Here is a 27,036-nt window from a genome sequence, read left to right as displayed (position 1 = left end):
ACCGTACAGCAGCCATTTACAGCAGCCACAGTGCTGTAACACCACAGAATTCTGGGTCTTTGTTTGAGTCTGTTTGACGTCTATCTCTCAGCTACAATCGCTAGGACACCTTTCAAAGCAAAGCAGTTAATTTCACGTTCAAAATGTGCTAAAACTACCAAAACACTTCATTGATGTCTTAAATCAACTCATTCTTCCAGAACCCAATGAGGATTCACCCAACATATACACTTTTAACTCATACAACAAAAAACACTAACAACAGTCAGCATTATAGTATATTTTTTTGCTGTTAACTTCAGTTTATGTCACATGGTCCAAGTTTTCATTAAAGTACACACGTTTTCTCCTTTTGTAAACAATAGATTATTTTTGTAAAACAATAGATCTGTATGGAGTTATTTATACTCATATATCTTATAACATCCGGGTACTTTTGTGCATCCTCTGTACATGTGTTCTTGAGTATTGTAATTGAACTTAGACAGTTGCTGATGACGTACAGCAGAAACACAAGGACGCAATATCACTAAACAACGCTTTTGCGAAACATCCATTAAGTATATTTAATTGTGCTAAAATCACACTATTGCAAGTATACTTTAGGTTCACTTTAAATATCTCACATTTAAAGACTGATATTATACAGTGATCCCTTACTAATAGTGATATTACAGGGTTTTTTAAACATCTGCTAGGACACATTTCTGAATACTCATCACTTTTTCAAAACTCTTCACTCAGGGATCACATCAGCCTATGTGGCTAAACTGTGGATCATTTATTTGCTTTGGCACAAAATGCGTTCAATGACGACATCTTTCAATTTACATTCATTCTTTTCTCAATTAGATACAAACGCCAGCAAAACTTTATGAACTATAATGGCTAATTTGAAGGTTCACACTTTCTTTTTTAAACTGTTCAACTTATGTTCAAAATTTTAACACAAAAATGAATAACACAGAAATTTGAAACCCCTCTTTAAATGCTTGCTATGGATGCGAAAAATGCAGAAAACTGAACCTGATCAGATTTTTTTTTATGATGAAGGAAGGAAAGTTTCAGAGGCTGTGTGTAAACGTGCTTGATCTTTTTTTTAACGTGTGAAAATTTCGGTGTGCGAGGATATTTAGTCATTACCATCTATATAAAAGGGGAAAACTTAGGAACAATTTTATACTGTAATGTAAACATGGACCATGTAACATAAACAATAATGAATAAGCAGTAGAGAGTCAAACTTGAGTCAAACTGTTTTGTAAGGAAATTTTTATTTTTTATTTAAATTTAATATACACTGTATAATGATTTTGGAGGTCAAAACTCAGTTGTGTGTTGATTGTTGAGTTGAAAATCTTCGACTAAAGTGTCAATGTTAAAAGACATTCAGTTCACATAATTTAATTGAGACGGATGAAGATTTTCATGCAAGTCACCAAAAAATTTAGTTCTGACCTTCAAAATCTCTACAGTGTGTTTGTGATGGCAAGAAATGGCAAAGCAATCAAACAGGTGTCGTGTTTTACCATCCAACAGGGGACTTAAGTCAATTTAAGGAAATCATGTTCACTGTATAAAGTGTGACCTGCAATTGTTTCCTTAAAGAGTGATTTCTGCTTGATTTAAAACATAAAACACCAATACTTACCATAAAAATACACTATAATAAGATTTTGGAGGTCAAAACTCAGTTGTGTGTTGATTGCTGACTTGAAAATCATCAGTTGGTTAAATAACTAAAGTGTCAATGTTAAAAGTCATTCAGTTCACATAATTTAATTGAGACGGATAAACATTTTAATGCAAGTCACCATAAAATTGAGTTATCTCAATATATACAGTGAATATCTACAGTGTGTTTGAGATGAAGAAATGACAAAGCAAACACACTGGTGTCGTGATTTACTATCTAACAGGGGACCGAGTCATTGTGTTTAACATAATCATTATTCAAAGATGATCTGCAATTAATACATTAGAGAAATATTTCTGCTTGATTTAACTCTTAAAACTCAGTTATTGCTATAAAAACTCTAAATCTCCACAGTGTGTTTATGATGGCAAGAAATGACAAAGCAAACACACTGGTGTCGTGATTTACTATCTAACAGTGGACCGAGTCATTGTGTTTAACATAATCATTATTCAAAGATGATCTGCAATTAATACATTAGAGAACTATTTCTGCTTGATTTAACTCATAAAACTCAGTTATTGCTATAAAAACTCTAAATCTCCACAGTGTGTTTGAGATGAAGAAATGACAACGCAAACACACTGGTGTCGTGATTTACTATCTAACAGGGGACCGAGTCATTGTGTTTAACATAATCATTATTCAAAGAGGATCTGCAATTAATACATTATAGAAATATTTCTGCTTGATTTAACTCTTAAAACTCAGTTATTGCTATAAAAACTCTAAATCTCTACAGTGTGTTTATGGCAAGAAATGACAAAGCAAACACACTGGTGTCGTGATTTACTATCTAACAGGGGACCGAGTCATTGTGTTTAACATAATCATTATTCAAAGATGATCTGCAATTAATACATTAGAGAACTATTTCTGCTTGATTTAACTCTTAAAACTCAGTTATTGCTATAAAAACTCTAAATCTCCACAGTGTGTTTATGATGGCAAGAAATGACAAAGCAAACACACTGGTGTCGTGATTTACTATCTAACAGTGGACCGAGTCATTGTGTTTAACATAATCATTATTCAAAGATGATCTGCAATTAATACATTAGAGAACTATTTCTGCTTGATTTAACTCTTAAAACTCAGTTATTGCTATAAAAACTCTAAATCTCTACAGTGTGTTTATGATGGCAAGAAATGACAACGCAAACACACTGGTGTCGTGATTTACTATCTAACAGTGGACCGAGTCATTGTGTTTAACATAATCATTATTCAAAGATGATCTGCAATTAATACATTAGAGAAATATTTCTGCTTGATTTAACTCTTAAAACTCAGTTATTGCTATAAAAACTCTAAATCTCTACAGTGTGTTTATGATGGCAAGAAATGACAACGCAAACACACTGGTGTCGTGATTTACTATCTAACAGGGGACAGAGTCATTGTGTAAATCATAAATAAATCAAAAGTGGTTTGTTTAAAAAAACTCATAAATGTATAAGGTGGTAAGGTGGGCCTTTTACACCCCATTTTACATGGGGCAAAAGTCACACATTATTTATACAAATACTTGAGCTAAAATGTTTTTTTTTTAATAATGTCTTAACACTTGTTTAAAAGAATAGTAAAGTTTGTACTATTTTCTGTTTATTTTGATAAATACAATAATATTCAATGAATATAGGCTACTGTCATTAAAATATGTTAAAATAAAAAATACAAAAACAAAACTTCTAATTACATTCTGGTTGTTTAGATTTTTAAATCCTTTTTTCTTGGATTCTGTGTAGAATTTAATTGTAATGTAATGCAAAGTTTGAAACTAGTCAATGTATCTAGTAAAGCGATGTAATGCTTGTTCCTTTAGTAAGCAGCCTGTTAAACAGCAGAGTCTCTCTGGGACAGCAGGCCATTCAAACAATAGAGGAGTGTGTGTGAACGACGTGTGTTTAAGAGCCCTTACAGTTCCTGCTCCAGCCTACAGGGGAGCTGCTGAGTATGACCTTAAACACACACACACACTTAGGTCCCCACTTGGTCATAAGTTTTAAAAAAATTACCAGAGTGTTTTTACTTAATTTTCACATGATTTAAACACACACACTTGTAGGTCCCCACTTGGTCAAAAGTAAAAAAAATCACCAGAGTGTTTTTTTAGTGTTTTTACTTGATTTTAACATGATTTAAAGCATGACCAACAGGGGACCTGAAAAATGTCCCCTCTTGGCTCAGAGGTCCCCTGTTAGTGAGTGTGTTACGACACCAAGGTCCCCTGTTAGATAGGTAGACAAGTACACACACACACACACGTCTTTTTCTTCCCTGCATTTCTCCTCTTGCTTCCTAATCGTGTCTAATAAACATGGCATTGTATATGACTGTTATTGTTCATATTGTTATTGTTCATACTGTTATTGTGAATCACTTTGGATAAAAGCATCTGCTAAATGAAATTGTAAATAAATAAGATGTCACTTCAGACAAAACAACCCTCACTGACCACCTGAGCAGTTTAGATGTTTTCTTTAAGCACATGATTTTTATTTAAATAGAGTGTCTATTCACACTAAGTGCAAATAGCGTGCCTTGTTGGCAAGTGCTATTCGCTCAAGCTCTGCCTAACAATGCCTAGTTGGGCCAAACAAGATATAAAAAAGCGCTTGGATTTCAATGTCTTCAGTGGCGCAATCAGTAAACCGTATGGCTTAAGCATCTTGATTGTGATGCAATCGACCCGGGATCGAATCCGCCTTGTGCAGTTTGTTCTTATCTCTTTTTTCATCACAAATCACACCAGAAATGCATTTACTTTCAATAAAAATTAAGAAAATGTTCTAAATGTGGAAATAAAGTGCCTAACGAAATGTTTAATAATAATAAAATCCGTTATTGGGTATGGTTAGGGGTAGGTGTAGGGAGCGCTTTTATTGTCCCATTAAGGCAGAATCCGTTTAATAATTTTAATGAATATAATCATTTGCACTCAATGTTATTATTGCATCCTGTTAATGTACAACAATTCTGAGGTGCAAATAGTATGTATCTGTCAATTACATGTAATTATTATTTACACATATTGCAAAGAACTGCTACTTGTATATGGTGTTGAATATAACAACTTATATCGAATATATCAACTTAGTATGCTATTTTACTTAGTAAATAGCATCTACAGCTATTTGCACTTAGTGTAAATATCATTTATCGCTAAGAAAAGGTTATTTTCACTTAGTGTAAATAGAATCTATTTGCTATTTACAGTCGGTATAAATAGCATCTATCGCTATTTGCACTTGGTGTAAATAGCATTTTCTCCTGTCTACGTCTCGATGCCCTCTATCGGAAGCCAGAGATTCAAGAAGATCAGAGAAAAATTAGTATTAAAAAAATGTTTTATAAAAGAATTCATCTGAATTCTCCGTAACTTTTTCATGATTTCTAGGAAAGATTATCACATATGGTGATCTTCTCGAACCTCAGGATTACGATAGGTGGCACTGAGACATTGACAGGAGTGCAAGTCTGATGGCCCTAGAGACTTTCAGAGCTGAACGGGAGCCGAAAACACAAAGCTGTACCAGTTCCCATTTATGTAGTGGCCGCCAAATAACCGGTCCATGGACACTGCCTTTTTTATGCAAATTAAGCGCTCAAATGACTTGAGTTACATGAATGTGTTCGGTTGAGTGTGCCCAGTACAGTAGAGGTATTTTAATCCATGAAAATTTATATTAAATGTGAAATATCATCTATAAAAACTGTGTCCTGGAGTCATTTATTTGGTGGCCACTGCATAAATGGGAAGTGGTACGTATTTGTATAGTTTATGGCCGGGCCCCTCTCTGCCCGTAACAGTGGACAAAGGTTAACTACATTTTGATTGGATCTTGGTGGACAAACACAAAAAAACTGTCCAACGCCATCAGATAAAGATGCTAGGACAACAGCCAGACACCTCTTAGAGGCCAAGAAGACCAGCTCTAGTACCAAGCCCAGGGAGGACAAACATATCATTGGTCCACATGCAGTTTCTGCCCTTCACCCAAATCCCTAATGTCCTGGTCAGGGACGTCGTTAGGCCTATTTTAGGGGGGCTGAAGCTACCCCAAAATGTTCCTAAGCCCCCCTAAATGATAATAAGAACAACAATAACAATTTGATTTATCAATAACCGTATCCTCCTCATTCATATTTAGATGCAACAAATTATATATATCCAGCTACAAAGAGTCCTTGTGCTATTAAGATGATCGCGTCTCGTTGGTGAACTGTGGCAGCTTTCAGAGCGTTGCAGACCGGAGCGCTCCTGCAAGAAACTGCCTGGAGGATTCATCTCCGTTACCAAGGTTATAATCGTTAACGAAAATGAACGAAAAAACGAAAACTAGGTGGGTTGTCATTAACTGAAATAAAAATAAAAACGAGGCATTACAAAAAAACGATAACTAACCAAATCTATAATGTGTTTGGCAAAACTAGCTAAAATAAAATGATGGATTAAATGTCCTAAGTTTTTGTCTTTATCAATGTCTTTCATAGAGCAAATAACGTTCCGCTGCGTCTCCTTTCCCTGCGTCTCTCATTCACGCGCGCCCCACACCCCCACGCACGCACGCACGCACGCACGCACGTCAAGCTTGCATCAGCTGATTGTCAGCTGATCATGTCTACCTATAAGAATACGATGCATATCACAGCGTGTATATACAAGCTCCTTCAGTATCATCAGCTGCTATCGCGTTCTCCGGAGCTAATTAAATGGTGAATTCTGAGGGTGAAGCCCCATCATCTCACTAGGAATTGTGCATCAGGATTTAGAGAGAGGAATTCGTTTCACCTCATATTCATTCAAGTTAGCTAACTTGAACATGTGATTTGTTGCATTGATTGTAAACTGCCTGATCTGGAAGAGACGGAGTTGGCATGATCTCAACTGAACCAAGAACAATTCAGATGAAAACTCCACTCACCGCATGAAGGAGGTTGTCAAGAGAAGATCAAACATCCAAGACACGTCACCGCTGGCTACCCTGCAAACATGCCCCTGCGGGGCCTACGCTGGCTTTTTGCGGGCACAGTGGGCTAGGGCCAGCCCACACCAAACCTAAAATGGCCCAGTGCGGGCTTGCCCAGGCGAGGCCCACAGCTTTGGGCCCAACGCGGGCTATCTGTGAGCAGCCCACTCTAGCGGACTGCCCACATTAAGCCCATGGTGGCCCAGTGTGGGCCAGCCCGTTCGGGCCCAGAACAACTTTTGTACCTTTGGTCCCATGCAGGTTTTGTGTAGGCTGCCCACTTCGTTAGAAAAAAGAAAAAGAAAAAAAAGATTTTAATGTGAAAAGACCTTCCATTATATCTGCACAGAAGGAATAAAATAACAAATATATATATATTATTTGCATTGTGTCTAATGATCCCTTAAAAACTCATGAACAAATCTTACTTTAAAAAGCCTATTCTTTTTTACTGGATATGATGTTTGTAATAGGGTCCAAAATTAAAAATCTGGCTGGCTCTTTTTTTTTTAAATTCCCAACCTAGTTAATTTTGAATATTGCATATCATGAATAAAATCATAAGCTTTTAGTTTATTTGTGGAGCGCTCTGCGTCACTTTGCTTGGAACTTTTTTTTTGCTGAAGAACACCATATATCACTGCGCACTTGAGTCACTTGCCGCCTTTCCACCAACGGTCGGTATCGGATCTTCCTTCATCTCACTGGATTTCTCCTGACTCTGAGGTGAGTATTAATTGTAGGTTGTATTATCTTTGGCATTTAACAGTAAATATTTTCCATAGTGTGTTTTGATGGGATTGTATTTCAGTTATTTTTTTGTTAATCCATACCATTAAGTTAGCTATGTTGTTGTCGAGCGACAATGGAGTGACGTATTACGTTGCTAACTTAGCTTAAACTATACTTAGCTCAGATAAATATAGGATACATATTGGTTAGTCCTTTTCACCCCGTTTCCCCTGTTCTGTATGTTATACGTCGGGTTGCCACAGTAAACTGCTAAAGTCTGACAAAAAAAGTTTGTTATAAAGCTAACGGCTGTGCTCGTTGTAACGTTACGCGTCCAGCAAGTGCAGACGAGAAAGATGGCGAGAAATGTATACGAATGTGTGGGATATCCCGTTTTTTTTTTTTGTGGACAATAAAAATGTCTCCACGATCTGCTTTTGAAGAAATATAGTAAGGTATCAGTTCAGTTCTGGCGCCTGCGTCTCATACAGGATTCACATCTGTTAAAGCAGCGGTAGAGTAACGTTAACACTCCGGGACACTGCAATTCACAAATGTTCATATGTGCTAAGGGTTACTAAACCCTAAAATATATCACTTATAAATGAATCAATTCTAAATTAATAGTAGTTATTAAGATCAATGTGGTCTGGAATTGGTAAAATTGGATTTGGATCCCGTTTGCCTGTCTCTCCTGTCTTGTTTGCCATATTGGACTGATTACCTGTTATGACCTCTTGCCTGTTTGTTGACTACGAGTGTGGATTACCCTCTGAATAAAGCTGCATTTTGATCTTCTACCTTCTGTCTCAGAGCAGTACGTTACAGTGGGAAACCAGCATAAAGCGCATTACAATAATTTAATCTTGAACTAATAAAAGCATGGATAGCTTTCTCAAGGTCAGAACGATTTAAAAATGGTTTGACCTTGGCCAATAGACGTAGCTGAAAAAAAAAACTAGCTTTAACCACACTGTCAATCTGTTTATCAATTAATTTCAGTCTACTATCAAAAGTCTCACCGAGATTTCTGATAGTCGGCCTAAGCTTTGAAGTAAGCGTATTAAGGTCAGAGATCGCAGACTCACCAAATAAAATGTATTCGGTCTTTTCTTCATTCAAATTAAGGAAATTTTGCTCTAACCATAATTTAATGTCATTAATGCAATCAATTAGTGACCCAACTGCGTCAGTGTTTTTGGACCCATAGGCAAGTAAATTTGCAAATCATCAGCATAGCTGTGATAAGCTATGTTATGCCTGGCTATGATGGACCCGAGAGGCCCAAGAATAGAGCCTTGTGGCACCCCGCAGGAAAGAGAAGTAGTAGACGAGGACGAGTTCCCAATCACTACAGAAAAGGTTCTGTTGGTCAAATATGACGAGAACCACTGAAACGCAGTACCCTTAATGCCAACATAGTGATTAAGGCGAGAACGAAGGATTGCATGGTCTACTGTATCAAAGGCCGCCGTGAGATCAAGTAAATCTTAAATAACAGGGCTCTTGACATCAACAAACCGAGCAATATCGTTATGCACCCTTAACAGTACAGACTCAGTGCAATGTCGCGATCTGAATCCTGATTGAAATTTCTTAAACAGGGAGTTATTTTCTGAAAAAGAATGTAATTGTTTAAAAACAACTTTTTCTAACACTTTTGAAAGATAAGGTAGGTGAGAAACTGGTCTGAAATTAGACAAAACTGAGGGATCCAGATTAGTTTTTTAAAAAAAAGGCCTAACCACAGCATGTTTGAAAATAGCAAGGACAGATCCTGAGCTAAGACATGTATTAATCAAAACCAACAAGAAAGGCCCTACTGGCCCTACCTACTAATTTTCATCTGTTGCACTACATCATTAAAAAATGATAGTGAGACTGGTTCAAACACAGCAGAATGTGCTGCAGCGAAAGCTAAATCAGCAGCAGAGCTCTTGGTCGTCAGTTGTCTGACAGACTCCTAGCCTGACGTCGTCATACTCAATTCTAGTCAGAATATGAGTCTGATCTGCTCCGTTGGGCTGTGATTATGGGGCGTGTTTCAACCGAACCAGGAAAGACCTCAATTGGATAGACCTACAACCAATCAGAGCAACGGAGCGACGCATAACGTTAGTTGTCAAATGTCAAAAGAACTCAACTGCACTGTGTTGCCAAGTCCGCGGGTTGAAGCGACCCCAATTATGTGATATACAGCCCCAGGAATGCAAATTTTAGCTGGCAGCCCTGCCAAAATAACACATATTTTACCCTCCAAAAGCTTTTTTTCCCGGAGAACCCCCCCTGGAAAGCTATTGGGCTTGTTTTTGGCTAGTTTTGAGGAACGTTAGCAATTGGGCGGATTTTGTTGTAAAAACTTGGCAACCCTGTACCTGCACACATGCTGGAATAAGTAGCCTAACGTTAGAAGAAAAAGATGAGTGTAAACGATCTTTGCCGGTGTTGTAAAAAAAGAAGGATACACAGAGTACTTACAAACACGATCATTTCTGAGAGAAATAGTAAAGGTGAATGCATATACGAACAAGTTCTCCGTTTAGGATTAGAACAAATTCAACCCAAGCGCCTTTAATGACGTGGATGATTACGCTACTGTTTATCATCTGTCCATCAACGTCTAAAGCCCGCCCTGACAATTTCATTGGTCCAAACAGTTTCTGTTCGGGCATAATTACTTCTCTATGGATCCAGACCGAACTGCCCGAGTTAAAATGTTGTGGGTGGGGCTAATTTCGGCTGGCATCCAGGCTAACAGACTTCACTTTGTTAATAAAAAAGTGAAGGAAATTTTGATTAAAAAAAAAATCACGAAAAGTGATTCATTAAGGGCATAAAGTTCAGAGTTAAAAAAACAGGAGTAAACACTTCAGCTGTTGAGGAGGTGAGAATGCGACGATAATTCGACGGAAATTCAACAATAATGGGGAAATTATCTGAGATAGCAGTCTCAGATATTGCAGTAATGGAGATATAGAGCCCATGAGAAATAATAAGGTCCAAAGTGTGACCAATAAGATGTGTGGGTCGATCCACCAATTGATGTAAATCAAAAGATGACAAAAGTCGTTCAGCTGATCAGACGGACAGCAAACATGGATGTTAAAATCACCACAAATCAAAAGTTGGTCATACATTCTTGTTGAATTTAGGTGGACGGTAAACAAGAGCACACAACATAGGGCGTGTTAACTCAATTAAAAATAGCTGTAGCTCAAAACAAGAATAATTATTTATAGATAAAAGCCGACAATTAAAATTGTCTTTAAAAACAGTAGCCATGCCCCGACACTCGCGGGGAGCTGAAAAAACAGCACCAAGGAGGGAGGAGCTCTGTAAAGACGCTGTTGTCACCTGATTTAACCCAGGTTTCCGTCAACAGAAGAAAATCCAAAGAGTGAGAAATAAAAAAATATTTCAAATAAAAGTTGTTTGTTAGCGATCTGGCGTTGATCAAAGCAATGCGTAATGTGTTGAGGCCAGACTGCTGCGAGACGCGTGCAAGCGGTCGAAGATTCGCCTTTACGGAATGCCGTTTGCAGATCCTTACGGGCCGTCGGCAGGCATGTGTAGACTCGGCGTCGGGAACAGGTCGAAGCCGGTAGCAGTATTCTGAGGAACGCTTCACGATGTAGCTGTCGTACTTGTTCTTAAAGCTATGACGTTAGTGTTAGTGGAAACATGCTTGTTCTTAAAGGCCTGTTCACACCGGGACGATTTTCATGCGCGTTTATCGCCGACGTTTAACGCCTCGTGACTAAACAATGGGCGCTAATGTGAGACGCCAGGCGTAAAAGCGTCTTTTAAAAAAAAAAACGCCTCGGGTTTGTTTTTTTATTTTTGACGCGGCGCATTAAAAACTGGCCGACTTGGTGGCGCTCAAGCACAAAATCGGTCTTGCCGAGCACACATTTTTACGACGACGAAGAAGTAGTAAGTAGACAAAGAAGAAGATTAACTGCTAATGCTGCTTGCCAGTTAGCAAAAAGTGTGTGAATGGTTTTGGCCATAGACATAATATATCTGTGGTTTTGGCAAGCACGTAAATACTGTCTCTCTTCTTCTTCTGTGTGACAAGCGAGTGTCAGAAGCGTAAAGTACCACCTTGTGTACCGGGAGCGCATCTACTGAATGTGCAGGTTCACTCGGCGCATCGCCAGTGAAAATCGCTTGGGTGTGAACACTCAAGACGCCGGAAAACGTCACGAAAAACGCTGGCGATAGGCACGCGCGATATTCGTCACGGTGTGTACAGGCCTTAAAGCTGTAATGTTAGTGTTATCGGAAACACGCTCGTTCTTAAGCTGTAGTGCTATTGGAAACACGCTTGTTCTTAAAGCGTAGTGCTATTGGAATTGTTTGTTTGCTATAGTTGGTGTTGGAAACATGCTCATCATAAGCTATAGTTGCTATTGGGAACAGGATTACATTGCAACATGCTGTGCTAACGTTAGCAATATGCTATGGCTTAACTATCTTGAGTATCGGTAAAACGCTTGTGCTTGAATACACAGTCGGTACGTTTCACCGCAGGAGTATCTTAAACACAACAACATTGTAGCTTGATGATCCCGTGAAGGAGTGTGGAGCCATAGGAGTCGTCGTCTTCTCCTCCACAGCCGATGGAATGACCTGACAGGAGCAGAATCATGATCATGAATGAGGAAGCAAACTATTGCTAGCTGCATGTGGCATCTAACTTGGCGCCCTTGATGCAGGGTGTATGTTTCCCTGACCAGACTACCACTAGCTTAATACTAGTTCTGTGATTACAACATGCTTGTTGTATCAGATTGTTGTCGCTAGTCAGAATTGTTGCTGCAGGGTGTAGGCTTCCCAGACTGGACTAGTTTTAATACTAGTTCTGTGATTACAACATGCTTGTCGTATCAAACTTTGCTGCCACTAGGTGTGTAAGCTTCCCGAATACAGCCCATAAGATTGGATCTACAGTGCTCAACATTTGCCGCTAACATCAGGATGAATTAACCGGTCTACAGGAGTTTTCTGTCAACCACGTATAACAAGGATAACATCATTGACAAGAGACTCAGTGAGCAGACCACTTCACTGGTTGGAATGGTGGATTTCTCTTGACTTCAACATTTTGCAAACATTTGGGATAATGCGGTAGCACGTTCAACAATATATACTTCGTTCTAGTGATTCTAAATTAAGCAATTCTAGATATTCATGCCTATATCTAGGTATTAGCATCACGCTGTTGCATAAAACCATCCTACTTTTATTGGTGACACATTATAGCCTAAAGGGGCTTTCACACAGGATGCGGCAACGGCACAACAGCGCTAAGAAATCCATTCATTTCAATGACTTGCGCCGCGCAAGGACGGACTCGCGGCGGAGCGCAACATTGACGAGCTTGCACGCACGCCGTGGTCAAAGTTCAAAATATTTCAACTTTTGCTGCTGCACTCTGTGACGATTACCTGCGTGGCCAATAGAAACGGTGCATCGAAACAATTTTCAATCAAAATTGATGAACTGCTTGAATTGTGCGTGTCGGAATTTCCGGAACTACAGTATATAATACAAGTTTGCGGTTGTATAGGGACATCGGGAGAAAAGCTGTGTCATGGAGACACATCTCATTTCAAGTTGGCACGTCAGGTGTGTTTTAACAGTATAGCTTGTAGGTAGGCAATATGTGTAAACATATTTTAGGTTTTGATATGTGTTCCCCCAAAATAGCTCTACACCTGTTAAAGTTTCTTAATTGGGGTAGAGGTATTGTTTTCAAATATATTATTACAAAAAAATTAAACATTTTATCCACTTATTTAGAGGATGAGTGTAAAAGGAGATGGAAAAATCTCAGGGATAGATACATTAAGGAGAGAAATGCCATGAAGGAGAAGAAGAGTGGTGCAGGGGCCGAACAGAAGACAACATGGAGGCATTTCTCCATTATGAGTTTCTTGGAGCCTCATGTCAGAGAGAGGGCCACTTCCTCTAATATGTTCCCGTCCATAGATGAGAGATCCTCTAGCCCCCAGGTTACCTCATTCATCACCACCTGGCACCCCTGCACCTGATACCCCAACTGAAACCTTTACCCTTTACATGACTGACGCATCTCCCAGCTCCCTGCATACTCCTGCAGTTCTGGCCGCTGAGTCTTCTGAGACTCTGTCTGAACCTCCTTGTGTTTCCTGGGAGCCCCCATCTACCTCAGCACCCAATGTAACCCATATCCCTGCAGCACCCAACACTTCACGGGCTATGCCGGCACCACAGGGATCAGTGAAGGCCAAAAAAAAAGGCAGGGGCAGAATGATGAGTTTGAAAAGCAATTGATGAATCTGCTCAACCAGTCTGCAGATGAGGAGGAGCTTTTTCTTTTAAGCTTGGCCCCACGTCTCAGAAACCTGTGTCCCAAACTAAGAGAGGGGGAAGGTGGTCATCCGATGCACTCATAACCACACCTTAAGTGACGTGTGATCCAAAATCACAACGTCAGCGGTGACGCGAGTACCAATCACTACCTTACTTAACGTCCTTGGATGGACAAAAGTAAAATCACTACATAATTGGCGTCCCTGGGTGGGCGAAAGTGAAATTATTAAACCGGCTCCCGTTCGGCTCAGGAAGGCTCTAGGGCCACCAGACTTTTACGTAGTGGACCCTAAATAAACGGTCCGCGGACACTGCCTTTTTATGTAAGCACTCAAATCACCTGAAAGTTACATGAACGTGTTCGTTTGAGTGTGCCCAGTACAGTAGAGGTCTTTTAATGTGTAAAAATTGATATTACATGTGAAATATCATCTATAAACACTGTGTCCTGCATCCTGTTATCTGGCGGCTCTAAATAAATGGGAAATGGTACGTCTTTGTGTTTTCGGCTCCTGTTCGTCCAGGGAGGCCCCGAATGACTTGAAATTTGCTGGAATGAGCTGGAATCCCGAGTCTTGAGGTGATGTGACCTTACATCTCTGAACGGGGGTGGTCCGTAAAATTAGTGGGTAATCGGGCAAATAACCGCTCCGTGGGACGGGGGCGTGGCCTGGGAATGGTCGGGGGGGGGGGGGGGGGGTCGCCCGACCGTTTGCCCGATATAGTGGGTAATCGGGCAAATAGCGGGTCCGTGGGACTGGGGCGTGGCCTATGAGTGGTCAGCGGTGGTCACTCGCCCACTATAGAGGGTAATCGGGCATCGAGAAAGTGATCCGATCCCAGATTACACGAATGGCCTAGAAGCCTGTCGGAATAGTCCAGGACTGGGACAGTGATTTCGCCACACTGTGGACGAAAGCGGTACTGCCTCAGGGGGCCTCGGACTTCCGGGCGCTCCCGGCGCTCTGACCCCCGGCTGACTGGCGCGCAGCGACCGCGACCCCGCATCTGTGGACCTGCTCCCCGATTACCGATCGGACACTTTTCGGCTCTCAGGACTACCTAGAGAAACAAATGATGGAGCCCCTGGGTATGAAGGGAGGGACAGCCCACCATTTCATACCCAGCCATTTGCATTCGGTTAAATGAGTAAAGGAAGCTTTATTGCGAAAAGGAAAGGCTAGTCCAGCTTTGACTTTTGCTTGAAGGTTATTTTGAATGACAGGGATGAATCCAACCAGATACCTAGATATTTATATGTTTTGACATACTCCAGAGCCATACCGTTCATGCAGGTGGTTGTAAGTGGAGGCTTTGTAACAGGTTTTCGGCTAAAGAGGATGCATTTAGTCTTACTGGTGTTAATACGTAGGTGGGTATTGTCAAAAAACTGCTCTATAGAGGTGAAGCTGAGTTTAAGACTGGAAGCCGCATAATTGGGAGAGGGACCAACTGAGTACAAAACAGTGTCATCTGTATAAAGGCCTGTTCACACCGGGACGATTTTCGCGCGCGTTTAATCGCTGACGTTTAACGCCTCGTGACTAAACAATGGGCGCCAATGTGAGTGTGCACACCGACGCGTAAAACACCAGGCGTAAAAGCGTCATTTAAAAAAAAAAACGCCTCGGGTTCGTTTTTTTATTTTGACGCGGTGCGTTAAAAACTTTCCGATAGCTCAAACAGTAGAGCATGGCACTAGCAACGCCAAGGTCATGGGTTCGATTCCTAGGGAAAGCAAGAATTGACAAAATGTAAAAATGTGTACCTTGAATGCAATGTAAGTCGCTTTGGATAAAAGCGTCTGCCAAATGCATAAATGTAAATGTAAATGTAAAAACTGGCCGACCAATGAGATCAGCGCGTTTGTTCACGTGCCTGGAGCTGCTGAAGTGACAGTAAAACACGACTTGGTGGCGCTCAAGCACAAAATCGGTCTTGCCGAGCACACATTGATACGAAGAAGAAGTAGTAAATAGACAAAGAAGAAGATGGGCTGCTAATGCTGCTTGTCAGTTAGCAAAAAGTGTGTGAATGGTTTTGCCATAGACATAATATATCTGTGGTTTTGGCAAGCACGTAAATACTGTCTCTCTTCTTCTTCTGTGTGACAAGCGAGTGTCAGAAGTGTAAAGTGCCGCAGCACCACCTTGTGTACCGGGAGCGCATCTACTGAATGTGCACGTTCACTCGGCGCATCTCTAGTGGAAATCGCTTGGGTGTGAACACTCAAGACGCGCCGAAAAACGTCACGAAAAACGCTGGCAATAAGCGCGTGCGATATTCGTCCCGGTGTGTACAGGCCTTAAAGGTGAAGTCGGGAGGTGCCAGCAGCTCTGGCTATATCATTGATGTAGATAGAAAAAAGGGTTGGGCCCAGGATGGAGCCTTGAGGCACACCTTTAGAGATGATAATTGGGTCTGACATGATGTTTTCAACTGGACACGGTTGGTGAGATAACTGACAAACCAATCACAGCAAGAGGTAGACAGACCAATACTGGAAAGCCTATGTAAAAAGACCCTATGGTCGACGGAGTCAAAGGCTTTGGTGAGGTCTATAAAGGTGGCAATACAGACCTGCTTACTGTCTAATGCTGTAATTACATCATCAAGGACCTTTGTGGTGACTGTTATGCACCCATGTCCCGTCCGAAAACCAGATTGCAAGTCAAACAATGTATGATTTTTATCCAGGAAATCATGTAACTGTTTTTGGACAAGCTTCTCCAGAACTTTAGCAAGGCATGGAAGGATGGAAATTGGGCGATAACAACGTTGGTCAGACTCAGAACCCCCTTTGAAGAGGGGAAAAAGAAGAGGGGCTGATTTCCAATCAGTAGGGAACTCAGAGAGCTGTAGGGACATATTAAATATTCTTGTAACGGCAATAATGTGAGCTGCTGCTTTTAAGAAAATGGGATCAAGACCATCAAGGCCAGCAGATTTATTGGTATTCAGCTTAGTGAGTTCATCCTGGACTTCAGAGGTGGAAAGAGGCGTTAAGCAGAAGCCACTGTTGCTTGATGGAGAAAGTTGGAGATCTGCTGAGGCTGCAACCGAAGTGTCCATTGAGACTGGATTTAGGTTTGACATTGAAACTGTATTTAACTGAGTTAAAAAGTGATGGTTTAGAAGCAAAGCCATCCGAGACTTTTCAGTAATGATAATGCCATTAAATAACAGAGAAATTGGTAAATGGGGGGGAAATAACTTTATTTTCCATTACATTGACTGTGTTGTGTAGACTCCCTTTAACAGTCTCCCCCCCTCTGCCTATCGTACATACAATTTCTGAACAGTTATACTGTTTTCAAGGTCTAGCCACGTCATTATTGTCATGTGGAATGATTCTGATTGGCAGAGAAAATAAACAGTCACAGTAAATTTCCACACAAGGATAGATAGCAGAGCATATCACTAAACTAGGTAGACTAGTTGTCGCCCCATCACTAGAATTCATTCATTGTTGACCTCGGAGGTTGCAGAAAGGCATCTTCCAGTCTGGTGTCGTGTGCAGAAAATGTCCATCTTCAATATTGGGCCTGCACAGATCATGCAACGCGCACACACAAAAGCTCCCTAGAATCGTAGCTCTCCCAATGTTGGAGAGTCTTAACTACATATCAACAAAGCACTTTACCAAAACATGCTGATAACGTGCTTTTCTCTCAGTGAGAGAGACAGACAATAGTACAGACCATATTCATTTTGATTCTTTAGGGTTTCAATAAAAGAAATATCAATTTAAATCAAATGAAATAAAAGAAAATGAAAGAAAAATCCATATTTCATCTCTGTAAGGCGGGCTAAATGAGCAATCTCTGTTTCTGCATTCCTGTCGAGTTGGAGGTGTGTGATGCCCCCAAAATCCAAACACACAACAACATGTTCTGCGATCAAGTGTTTTTGCGAAACATCACACACCACAAGGACAGACCCTCAGTCACCACTCGGAGACCAAATACAAACTTTAGAAATTATAAAGGAAGAAACAATCATTGGTCCTCTTGATATAAGCAAAATCATTAAAATCCTAATACTTATATAGGAGGATGAATATTGATTGAGCCTTTGATTATGAATTTAATTAGGATATATACAATTATATTGTAGTGGTAGTGGATTTCAAAATCCACCTTTCGCTATAGCTCAAGTTAACACTAACAGAGTGTTGTCTGACAGATTTTCAATAAGCAGAGATTGTCGTAAAGGCTGCCCACTCTCGCCATTGTTATTCTCTTTGGTTATCGAGCCACTGGCTGTTGCTGTGAGAACTAAAATGAATATACATGGTATTAAAATAGGCCTAGAGGAACATTGTATATCCCTTTATGCAGAAGATGTTCTGCTCTATCTTAAATATCCCGAGACTTCTACTGATGCAATTATTGCTGTAATTGAAAAATATAGTAATTTCTCAGGATATAAGATTAATTTGGACAAATCTCAAGCTCTGTATTTGCACGTTTCCTCTGAAGCCATTACTAAATCCCCTTTTAATTTAGCACTTTCTGGATTTCAATATTTGGGAATCAATGTCACGCCTAATTTGGTCGATTTGTATAAAGCCAACTATCCCCAGTTAATTACGAAAATTAATCAGATTGGTCGATTCTTCAAAATTCTTTTTTTGGCAGGATTAATGTTATAAGAATGAACATTCTTCCGAGATTAAATTTTTTGTTTCAAAATTTGCCATGTTACTTAAGTACAGAATTTTAAAAAAGGATTAATTCTTCAATTTCAAAGTACATTTGGAATCATAAAAAACGTAGACTCAAACTCTTTGTTTTGATGAAACCAAGGGAAATGGGTGGGGTTTCGCTCCCTAATTTTCAGTTATATTTTTGGTCTGCACAAATTAAACACATGTTAAGTTGGTTTCTTAACAGATCTGATTCACGCTGGACTGGGATTGAATATTCAAGATGCTTTCCTAGAATGCTATGCTCTTTGCCATTTATTCATAATATACAAAAAATTTAATCTCTGACTAATATTTTCACGGTGTCAAATACTATTTTGGTGTGGAAGGATGTTAAGAAATACTCAGCTATTCCAAATAAGATATCTTTTAAATCTCCTATCGCACTCAATCCTGATCTTCCCTCAGCCGTATATAATATTGGTCTTCTGTCCTGGAGGTTGAGAGGAGTATCTGAGTTTAGCCATTTATTTGATAATGGTCAAATGAGGTTATTCCAGTCATTAAAGCCGGAATTTAACCTGCCCAGTAATGATTTTTATACATTTCTTAAACTACGGCACTTTTTGGAGTCCCACTCAAAAGAAGGTAATATGCGATTTAATTTTACTTAAGTGGAAAAACAGCTTCTCCCTTCATTTACTCTTAAGAAGAGGATCTCTGAGTTATATGCTTTATTGTCTAATGTTGGTCCTTCAACTTTTGAGGGTGATATGGGAAAGGGACTTAGGATCAAATTTTAGTGATGAGGAGTGGTTATCTGTTTGCACACGTGTTTTACCCAACGGTCTCTCAATTTCAGCTCACAAACAAAATTATAAATTTATCCACAGGACTTATCTAACTCCAGTTCGCCTTCATAAAATGGTTCCTAATTCCTCTCAGTTTTGTTTCAAATGTAGGACAAACATTGGCACAGTGATGCATGGGTTCTTGGATTGTGATCAAATCAAAGGTTACTGGAAAGAGATCCATAAGATTATTCAAAAGATTATTGGAAAGCCTTTTGCATTATCTCCATGTTTACCTTCTGAATTGTAAAGCTGGTCTGCTCCTCGACTGTGACAAAGAAAATGTACTGAACTTTTGTATATACTTAGCGAAAAAAAATTAAATTATTACTATGGTCAACTCCTCAGATACCTTCAGTTTATATGTGGATACGTCAGGCCGCTACTCTTTTACCTCTGGAAAAACGAACATACGATCTGCACACAAAGATCAGATGCTTTCTGGCGCACTTGGTCTTCTTTGTGGAATTTTCTGGAAAATGTTTAGTGACTGATATATCCTTGTAATTATTGGTCTATAAAATGTCCCTGTCATTTATTTACTGTGATATGCTCTGCTGTATTATTATTATTTCTTATTATTTTATTTGCATATCATATATCTACGTATGAACATGTATATGTAAGATATGTGCTGTTGTGAGATACCAGTACTACTGTGTTGTGTTATTGTAAAAAAATAAAAAAATATATATATAGTGTCTTTTAAAAAAAAAGAAAATGCTGAGCTATTTAAAAGTTTCTCACATTGGCATGACTTTTCAGGTGATTCCTCCATTTCCTCCCTATTCTAGCTTAGGCTACTCTATGCAATGTCCAAAACGTAGTATTTCAGGCACTTTTTGTGATTTTTCCCTTGACGAATCGCTTCCTGTATTCCTCAGTTGTAAGTCACTTTGGATAAAAGCGTCTGCTAAATTAATAAATGTAAATATATCTGTGAGATGGCAAAATAATTTAATCTAACGCTGATCCAAATTAAATAATTTTCCTTCAGAGTGAATGTGTAGGTGATGCTTTTTCTAAACCTCTTGCCACCCTCAGAACACTAAAGTTTCTTTCCAGAATGAGTTTTCAAATGATTTTTCATGTGTCTGTGATATGTGAAACTCATGTCACACTGAGGACACTTGTAAGGCTTCTCTCCAGTGTGTCTTCTTATGTGACTCTTAAGGTTAGCTTTGAGAGTGAAACTCTTTCCACACTGTGGGCAGGTGAACGGCTTCTCTCCAGTGTGAACTCTCATGTGAACCTCAAGGCTTGCATTGCTTATGCATTTCACTCCACAGTGCTGGCACACGAGAGCCTTCTCTTTGGTGTGAGTTATTGCATGATTCTTCAGGCGTTTACTGTCTGTGAACCTCCTTCCACACTGATCACATGTAAAACAATTCTCTCCTGAGTGAGTCCTCATGTGTGCATTCATGTATCCTTTATGTGCAAAACTATTTCCACACTGATCACATGTGAACGGCTTCTCTCCAGTGTGAATTCTCATGTGAATCCTAAGATTTACTTTTTGTGTGAAGCTCTTCCCACACTGAGGGCAGGTGAACGGCTTCTCTCCAGTGTGAACTCTCATGTGAGACTTAAGGTTTCCTTTGAGAGCAAAACTCTTTCCACACTGATCACATGTGAACGGCTTCTCTCCAGTGTGAACTCTCCTGTGAGTCTCAAGGTATTCTTTTCGACAGAAGCTCTTCCCACACATATTGCAGGTGAAAGATTTCTCTCCAGTGTGACTCCTTATGTGAATCTTAAGGTTTCCTTTAGTTGTGAAACTTTTTCCACACTGAGGGCAGGTGAACGGCTTCTCTCCAGTGTGAACTCTCATGTGAATCTCAAGGTTTACTTTTTGAAAGAAGCTCTTCCCACACATATTGCAGGTGAAATATTTCTCTCCAGTGTGACTCCTTATGTGAATCTTAAGGTTTCCTTTAGTTGTGAAACTCTTTCCACACTGATTGCAGGTGAACGGCTTCTCTCCGGTGTGATCTCTCATATGAACATCAAGGCTTGTTTTATCAGTGAAACTCTTTCCACACTGTTGGCAGGTGAAATCACTTCTAGTCTTTACAGCTCTTTTTTGTGAGGAAGTCTTTTTTGTCATTGAGCAACTAAACAATTCTCCAGTTATGTAATCATGATCTTTCATATGCTGATTTTTCTCTTCCATTTCCTTCCGTTCTTGACTCTCCTCTTTTAGCATCAGGTCTAAGGCGAAACAAAAACAAATACAAGTTAACCCTAATTTAATGGCACAAAGCAACACACATCAAACCGAGAGTCTTCAGAAAAGTTTCAATGGCATTTTCGTTTCATCTTCCCTCCTTGTACTGCCTACTAATGTAGTGTTTATAAGCACAGCGCTGCATTGTTTAAAGAGGTTACCGTGTTTACCATAGTAATGGAGTCTTTAATGTTTTTATCAGGAGGAGTTAAAATTATAAAGCAGAAACTTCAAGTTGTCAGAACATAAAACTGTTGTCTGTATAGTAGCGATATGAACTATAATTCTGAAAGATAGCCCCCGAAGGGAGCATATGTAAAGAAAATCTAAAATGGGCCCAAAATGGAGCCTTGTGGTACTCCACTAGTGAAAGGGAGGGCAGATAAAGAGAAATTTCCAATTTCAGCAGAAAAGGTTCTATACTTCCGGTTATGGCGCGGTGCTGAGTGGACGTGAAACGGAGCTCCGCTACAAATACTGACTTAAACTGTATCATCTAACCCAATAAATGTTGGCAAACTGATTTAATTTTGAACACGGATACATCGTAACGTTTCAAGATGCCACCGAAACCAATTAAAACGACACAGAAACAAGTTAAATCGACCGTACCTGGAGAGGCTGAGGCAGATGCTAAATCCAACGAAGCTAATAGCGAAGATGGACCGTCGGGTGTTAGCCAAGAGTCTGCAATTCTCGAGGCTATCCACTCACTGAAATCGGACTTTGGTGTGCGATTTGATGGATTGCTCCAGGCGATTAACGGAGTGCAGTGCGAACTTAAAGCTCTCACAACACGGGTAACAGAAGCCGAGGATCGAATAAGCACCCAAGAAGATAACGTCACAGAGTTGCAAACGCAAAACGCAAAATTGAAAACTGCCATAGAATCTCTCTCATCAAAAGTCGATGACCTTGAAAATCGCAGCTGGCGGTCCAATCTACGATTAGTGGGACTTCCAGAAAAAATTGAGGGGAAGGATATGTGTGCCTTTCTAGAGAAATTACTTCCTGAGATCCTCGGCCCGGAAAACTTTCTTGGCCCTCTTGTAATAGAAAGAGCTCATCGAATCGGCAGATTCTCCGAAGATCGGTCTGACTCTCCACCGAGACCTGTGATAATGAAATTCCTAAATTACGCTGACAAAGTCCGTACCCTGAAAGCAGCTCGAGCACATGGCACCGTGATGTTAGACAAAAGAAAGCTTATGTTCTTCTCTGACGTGTCAGCTGAGCTGCACAAGAAACGGAAAAGATTCGACGCTGTGAAGAAAGATCTTCGCGATCTTAACCTCCCCGAATTGCGGTATGGCATATTGCGTCCAGCTACTCTGTGTGCAGTGATGCCAGTAACGCATTACTCTAATTTGACTACTTTTTCCAGTAACGAGTAATCTAACGCGTTACTATTTCCAAACCAGTAATCAGATTAAAGTAACTTATCCAAGTCACTGTGAGTTACTATTTTTGTCATTTTTCCTTAGTAAAAATATATATATTTTTTGCTTTCTTGTTTAGTCTCAGCAGGGGTTTAGAGAATTACGAGGCGGTCGCCTCCGTCTGTCGACAAAACTCAAGACAGGCAGACACTTAGGCATGTCGTGATAATTAAATAATCATCAGAATTTCAGAAATATATATTGTCACATTATCCTTCAGCAACCATTATTAGTATATTATGATTTGCTAGTAGCCTACAAAGTCATCTAAAGCCATTCCATAGCTGAATGTCTTTCCTCCGCTGTAGCTCAATCATTCTCCGTTCAGCATTCAAACTGCGCGTCGCGCTCGGTTCCAGTCAGCTGCAGCACGGTAAAGCTCACTCCAATATGATATATTACCGTTATAATACTTGATATGTTGATAAAATAATTGATATTCCTGGAGTTTATCTAGCGGTTTCTGAAAGATGTTGTGCTCGCTACCCAGGGGACAACACAAGGACTATTAATTAGCATCACACGCACAATAACCGGAATTTAAAACTGTGAAGAAACAAATAATCAGTGAATGTTTGGACCGATATAGGCTACATAGTAGACTAGGATTTGTGGGCTCAACGCTCATCTTCTCTTTATGCCGTGAACTTTTCAATGTGCACTCGCGCTGCACTGCACACACTGATTCCATGTTGCTTTAAGCGCATCATTCTGCACCCGGGATGCGCATAAGCGCTTTGTTGCCGCTCTGTTTTGAAGCGTTTCATATATTTTCATAGTTTTGTGCAGTTAAAGATTATTAAAAAATATATTGTTCTCACGTATCGATCATATATTTGTTGTCCTTTAACAGAGCTGCACATTACGTTTACAATAAAATATAAATCTTGTAATTTTATATTATTTGTGTAGGCCCATATAATTATTTACATTCATATATAAATATAAATATAAATTAAAAATTAAATATAAATTGTTTTTCATAAATGTATTTAATAAGAACACAAAGTAATTTGTACCTTTTCATTAACATGTTTAGATTTTATAAAATTAGTCAAAAGATTTTTTTTGGAGATACAATTTCAGGAGATACATTGTTGACGTTACTGTTAAAAATGCACTTTCCAATAAAGTGTTGGCAAAAACGGTTGTCATTTTTATGTTGAGGCTGCAGGTGTTGTCGGCAACTGATGAATGTAACTAATAAAGTAACTTGTAATCTAACTTAGTTACTTTTAAAATCAAGTAATCTGTAAAGTAACTTAGTTACTTTTAAAATCAAGTAATCTGTAAAGTAACTAAGTTACTTTTTCAAAGTAACTGTGGCAACACAGTCTGTGTGTGACATACAAGGGAAAGCACCACTTGTTCAAGAACCCTTCAGATGCTCAGAAATTTTTGCGAGATCTGAAAGACAATGTTTAGCGGGACTTAAAGGATGGCGATTCTCTTTGGGATCAGTTGCATGAATATAGGCAATCCTATGGTTTATCACTGATGTCATTAATTTTTCCCCCTGTGATGTTGGGTTTACTTCTCTGACTGTTGCGGACTCGTCCGACCATCAGTGAAGCTGTTCCTCACCGTGAAGGGATCGCGGGTGGACCAGCGTTGCTCCATAATCAGGCTCTTTCGAGAAGACCTTGAGTGTTTAACCGGGGAGGAGAGGTGATGGTATTTCATTTGGGGAAATACCTGATTGTTGGCCAGTTGTTCTGTTTGGCTGTATTTTGCTTTTACTATGTTGTTGCCAGGTTTTTTTTTGTTGTTGTTTTTTTGTTTTTTTCTTCATTCACAATAATAGTCTATATATTTACTTTAGTACTTTTTGCAAGAATGGAAATATACTATATATACAATAATGGCACCCCTATCTGATATTCAGTTTACATCCTGGAATGTAAGAGGTCTAAACAAAATTGTAAAGTTAAAACAAGTGATGAATAGAATTCGTCAAATGAAAGCTAAAATAGTCTTCCTCCAGGAAACTCATTTAGTTCCAGAGGATGTGGCTATGGTGAGGAAGAGATGGCCAGGACAAGTGTTTTCTGCCTCCTTTAATTCACAATCTAGGGGAGTTATTACACTTATACATAAATCCATACCTTTTCAAATAATTAACACTATCGAGGACCGTCTTGGGAGGTATATAATTATCCACACTGAGATCCTTTCTGTTAGACTGAATTTAGTAAATGTTTACAGGCCCAATGTGGATAATCCTATTTTTTTACAGAAATCTATTTTTGCTATTGGCTGGACTGCCAGGGCATTTTGTTATAGGAGGAGATTTTAATTGTGCTTTATATCCAGAATTGGATAGAACAACTAAATCAGACCTCTCTCATGTACAGACCAGAATAGAGTTAAAACAGTTTATGCAAGATTTCAATTTAATAGATATTTGGTAGGGGTGCACGATATATCGATTTAATATCGTTATCGCGATATCACGTTGCCCGATATTATATCGTAAGTCTCGCGATAATTATGCGATATTTCGTTAATGCAAAATAAGACGAGTTTCACTGTATATACATTCTTTATCGGATCTATTTTTTTTAAAAACCGGGTCCCTCTTACTCACTCCAAAGCTAACCGTCACTCTCTCACTTCTCCCTCGCTCTACACACACACACACACACACACTTGTCGGGCCGGCTCCACGCACACACCAGCGCACAACAAAACGAAGTGAAAGAAAAGAAAGGACCTAAAGAGAGAGCGAAGGGAGCAAGTGGAGCAAAAGAAAGAACACAAAAGTAAGAAAATGTCTACGCGCAGATATGAGCAGATATCCGATCTATGCACAAGTTAGAAGTATTTAGCCACGCTTGCAATGCTGGTGTCAGAGAGTTATACTCACGGAACACTATAGTTATTCACAATCACCAAAGTTCATTATTTGAATGCGTTTTAAAGCATTACGTTACCGGTTAAACATTTCATTCGCGTGCTCATGCACTGTTTTAACATGCGCTGAGCGTGCGCACTAAAAGCCTGTCATACACGTGATTACTGGACGCCCGTTTCACACATACTCCGTCTGCAGTGCGTATGCGGTGCGTGTTGCGGTGCGTGTGCGGTGCAGGAGCAGCACGCGCTGTTGTGCTTTCATATATGCTGCGTTTGCAGCACGCAACTGATCCGCGGTTGTATACCACAAACACAGCATTTATTCATTTTTTTTTTTATTTCAAATCCAAAAGTTGTTACTGAACATGGCTTGTCAGAATTGCAATTCTCTTTTTTTACACTTTCATAGATGTCACATTTTAACGTAGTACATTTAAACGTTTTATTCAATTCATTATTTATATTTATAGCCTATAGATTTAGCTCACATAAGTGGCAAAACATTTAAATATAACTTATAGCCTATAAACATTTTAAATTAGAAACGTACAATAGGCTATAATACAAAAACAGCCGACTCTCGTCTTTTCTTTCGTTTTTAAACCCTTTTAAAAGCAGGTCATAAAGACCTTTGTTTTTCCCCCTCCAGGAACGTATGTGCTCTCCATTATTTCAATTTTTTTTTTACCTAAATGCCAGGTAAGGTGTTGTTTCCTTGCTTTACCCGAGAAAAAAAAGCCATGTGTTGACTTTGAAACAGAGTATATTTTAAATTATATGAGATTATATGAAATTATACTAGATTTTCGCGTCACTACATGTTTATTTTAAAGCGAACAATGTTCTGTCACTTTAATTCCGCAGTGCAGCACAGCAAAAAATAGACTCGGTACGGAAACGATCGCCGGACTGCTGCAGACGCACCGCACCTGGAACGGACTGACGGACAGCATCCGCGTGCAGTATGAAAGCTGTAATCCGTTAACATGGGTACGGAAAAAAATACGCACCGCATACGCACTGCAAACGGAGTATGTGTGAAACGGGCGTAAGTAGTCTTATTGCACTAATACTGTCAAATACACACATGTTAACATAGTTATCAGTTATGTCTAAAGTGAAAGTAAAATCGCGTGTCTGTGTATTAGATGTGTAGAGGTCTTACATTGACAGAAGCGCAGCCTTTAGTGAACATGATGCCGCTAGTCCTTAAAGGGACAGTTCACCTATAAAACAATGTCATTATTTACTCAT

At 39.5% G+C, this 27,036-nt stretch overlaps 1 protein-coding gene across 1 annotated transcript in view; it reads right to left on the bottom strand.

The window, feature by feature from the left end:
• Nucleotides 1-19,846: 19,846 nt before the first annotated feature.
• Nucleotides 19,847-27,036, bottom strand: part of LOC307128879 (uncharacterized protein) — a 32,403-nt gene continuing 25,213 nt past the window's right edge. Inside the window, exon 2 of the mRNA XM_079820904.1 lies at nucleotides 19,847-21,471. Coding sequence (XP_079677030.1) covers nucleotides 20,306-21,471 — 1,166 coding nt within the window. The 3' untranslated portion in view covers nucleotides 19,847-20,305. The remainder of the gene's footprint in view (nucleotides 21,472-27,036) is intronic.

Source organism: Gobio gobio (genome assembly GCF_949357685.1).
Source record: "Gobio gobio genome assembly, chromosome: 7".
Taxonomy (NCBI): domain Eukaryota; kingdom Metazoa; phylum Chordata; class Actinopteri; order Cypriniformes; family Gobionidae; genus Gobio; species Gobio gobio.
Note: the sequence above shows the minus strand (reverse complement) of the source record. Positions and strands in the feature narration are given on the sequence as shown.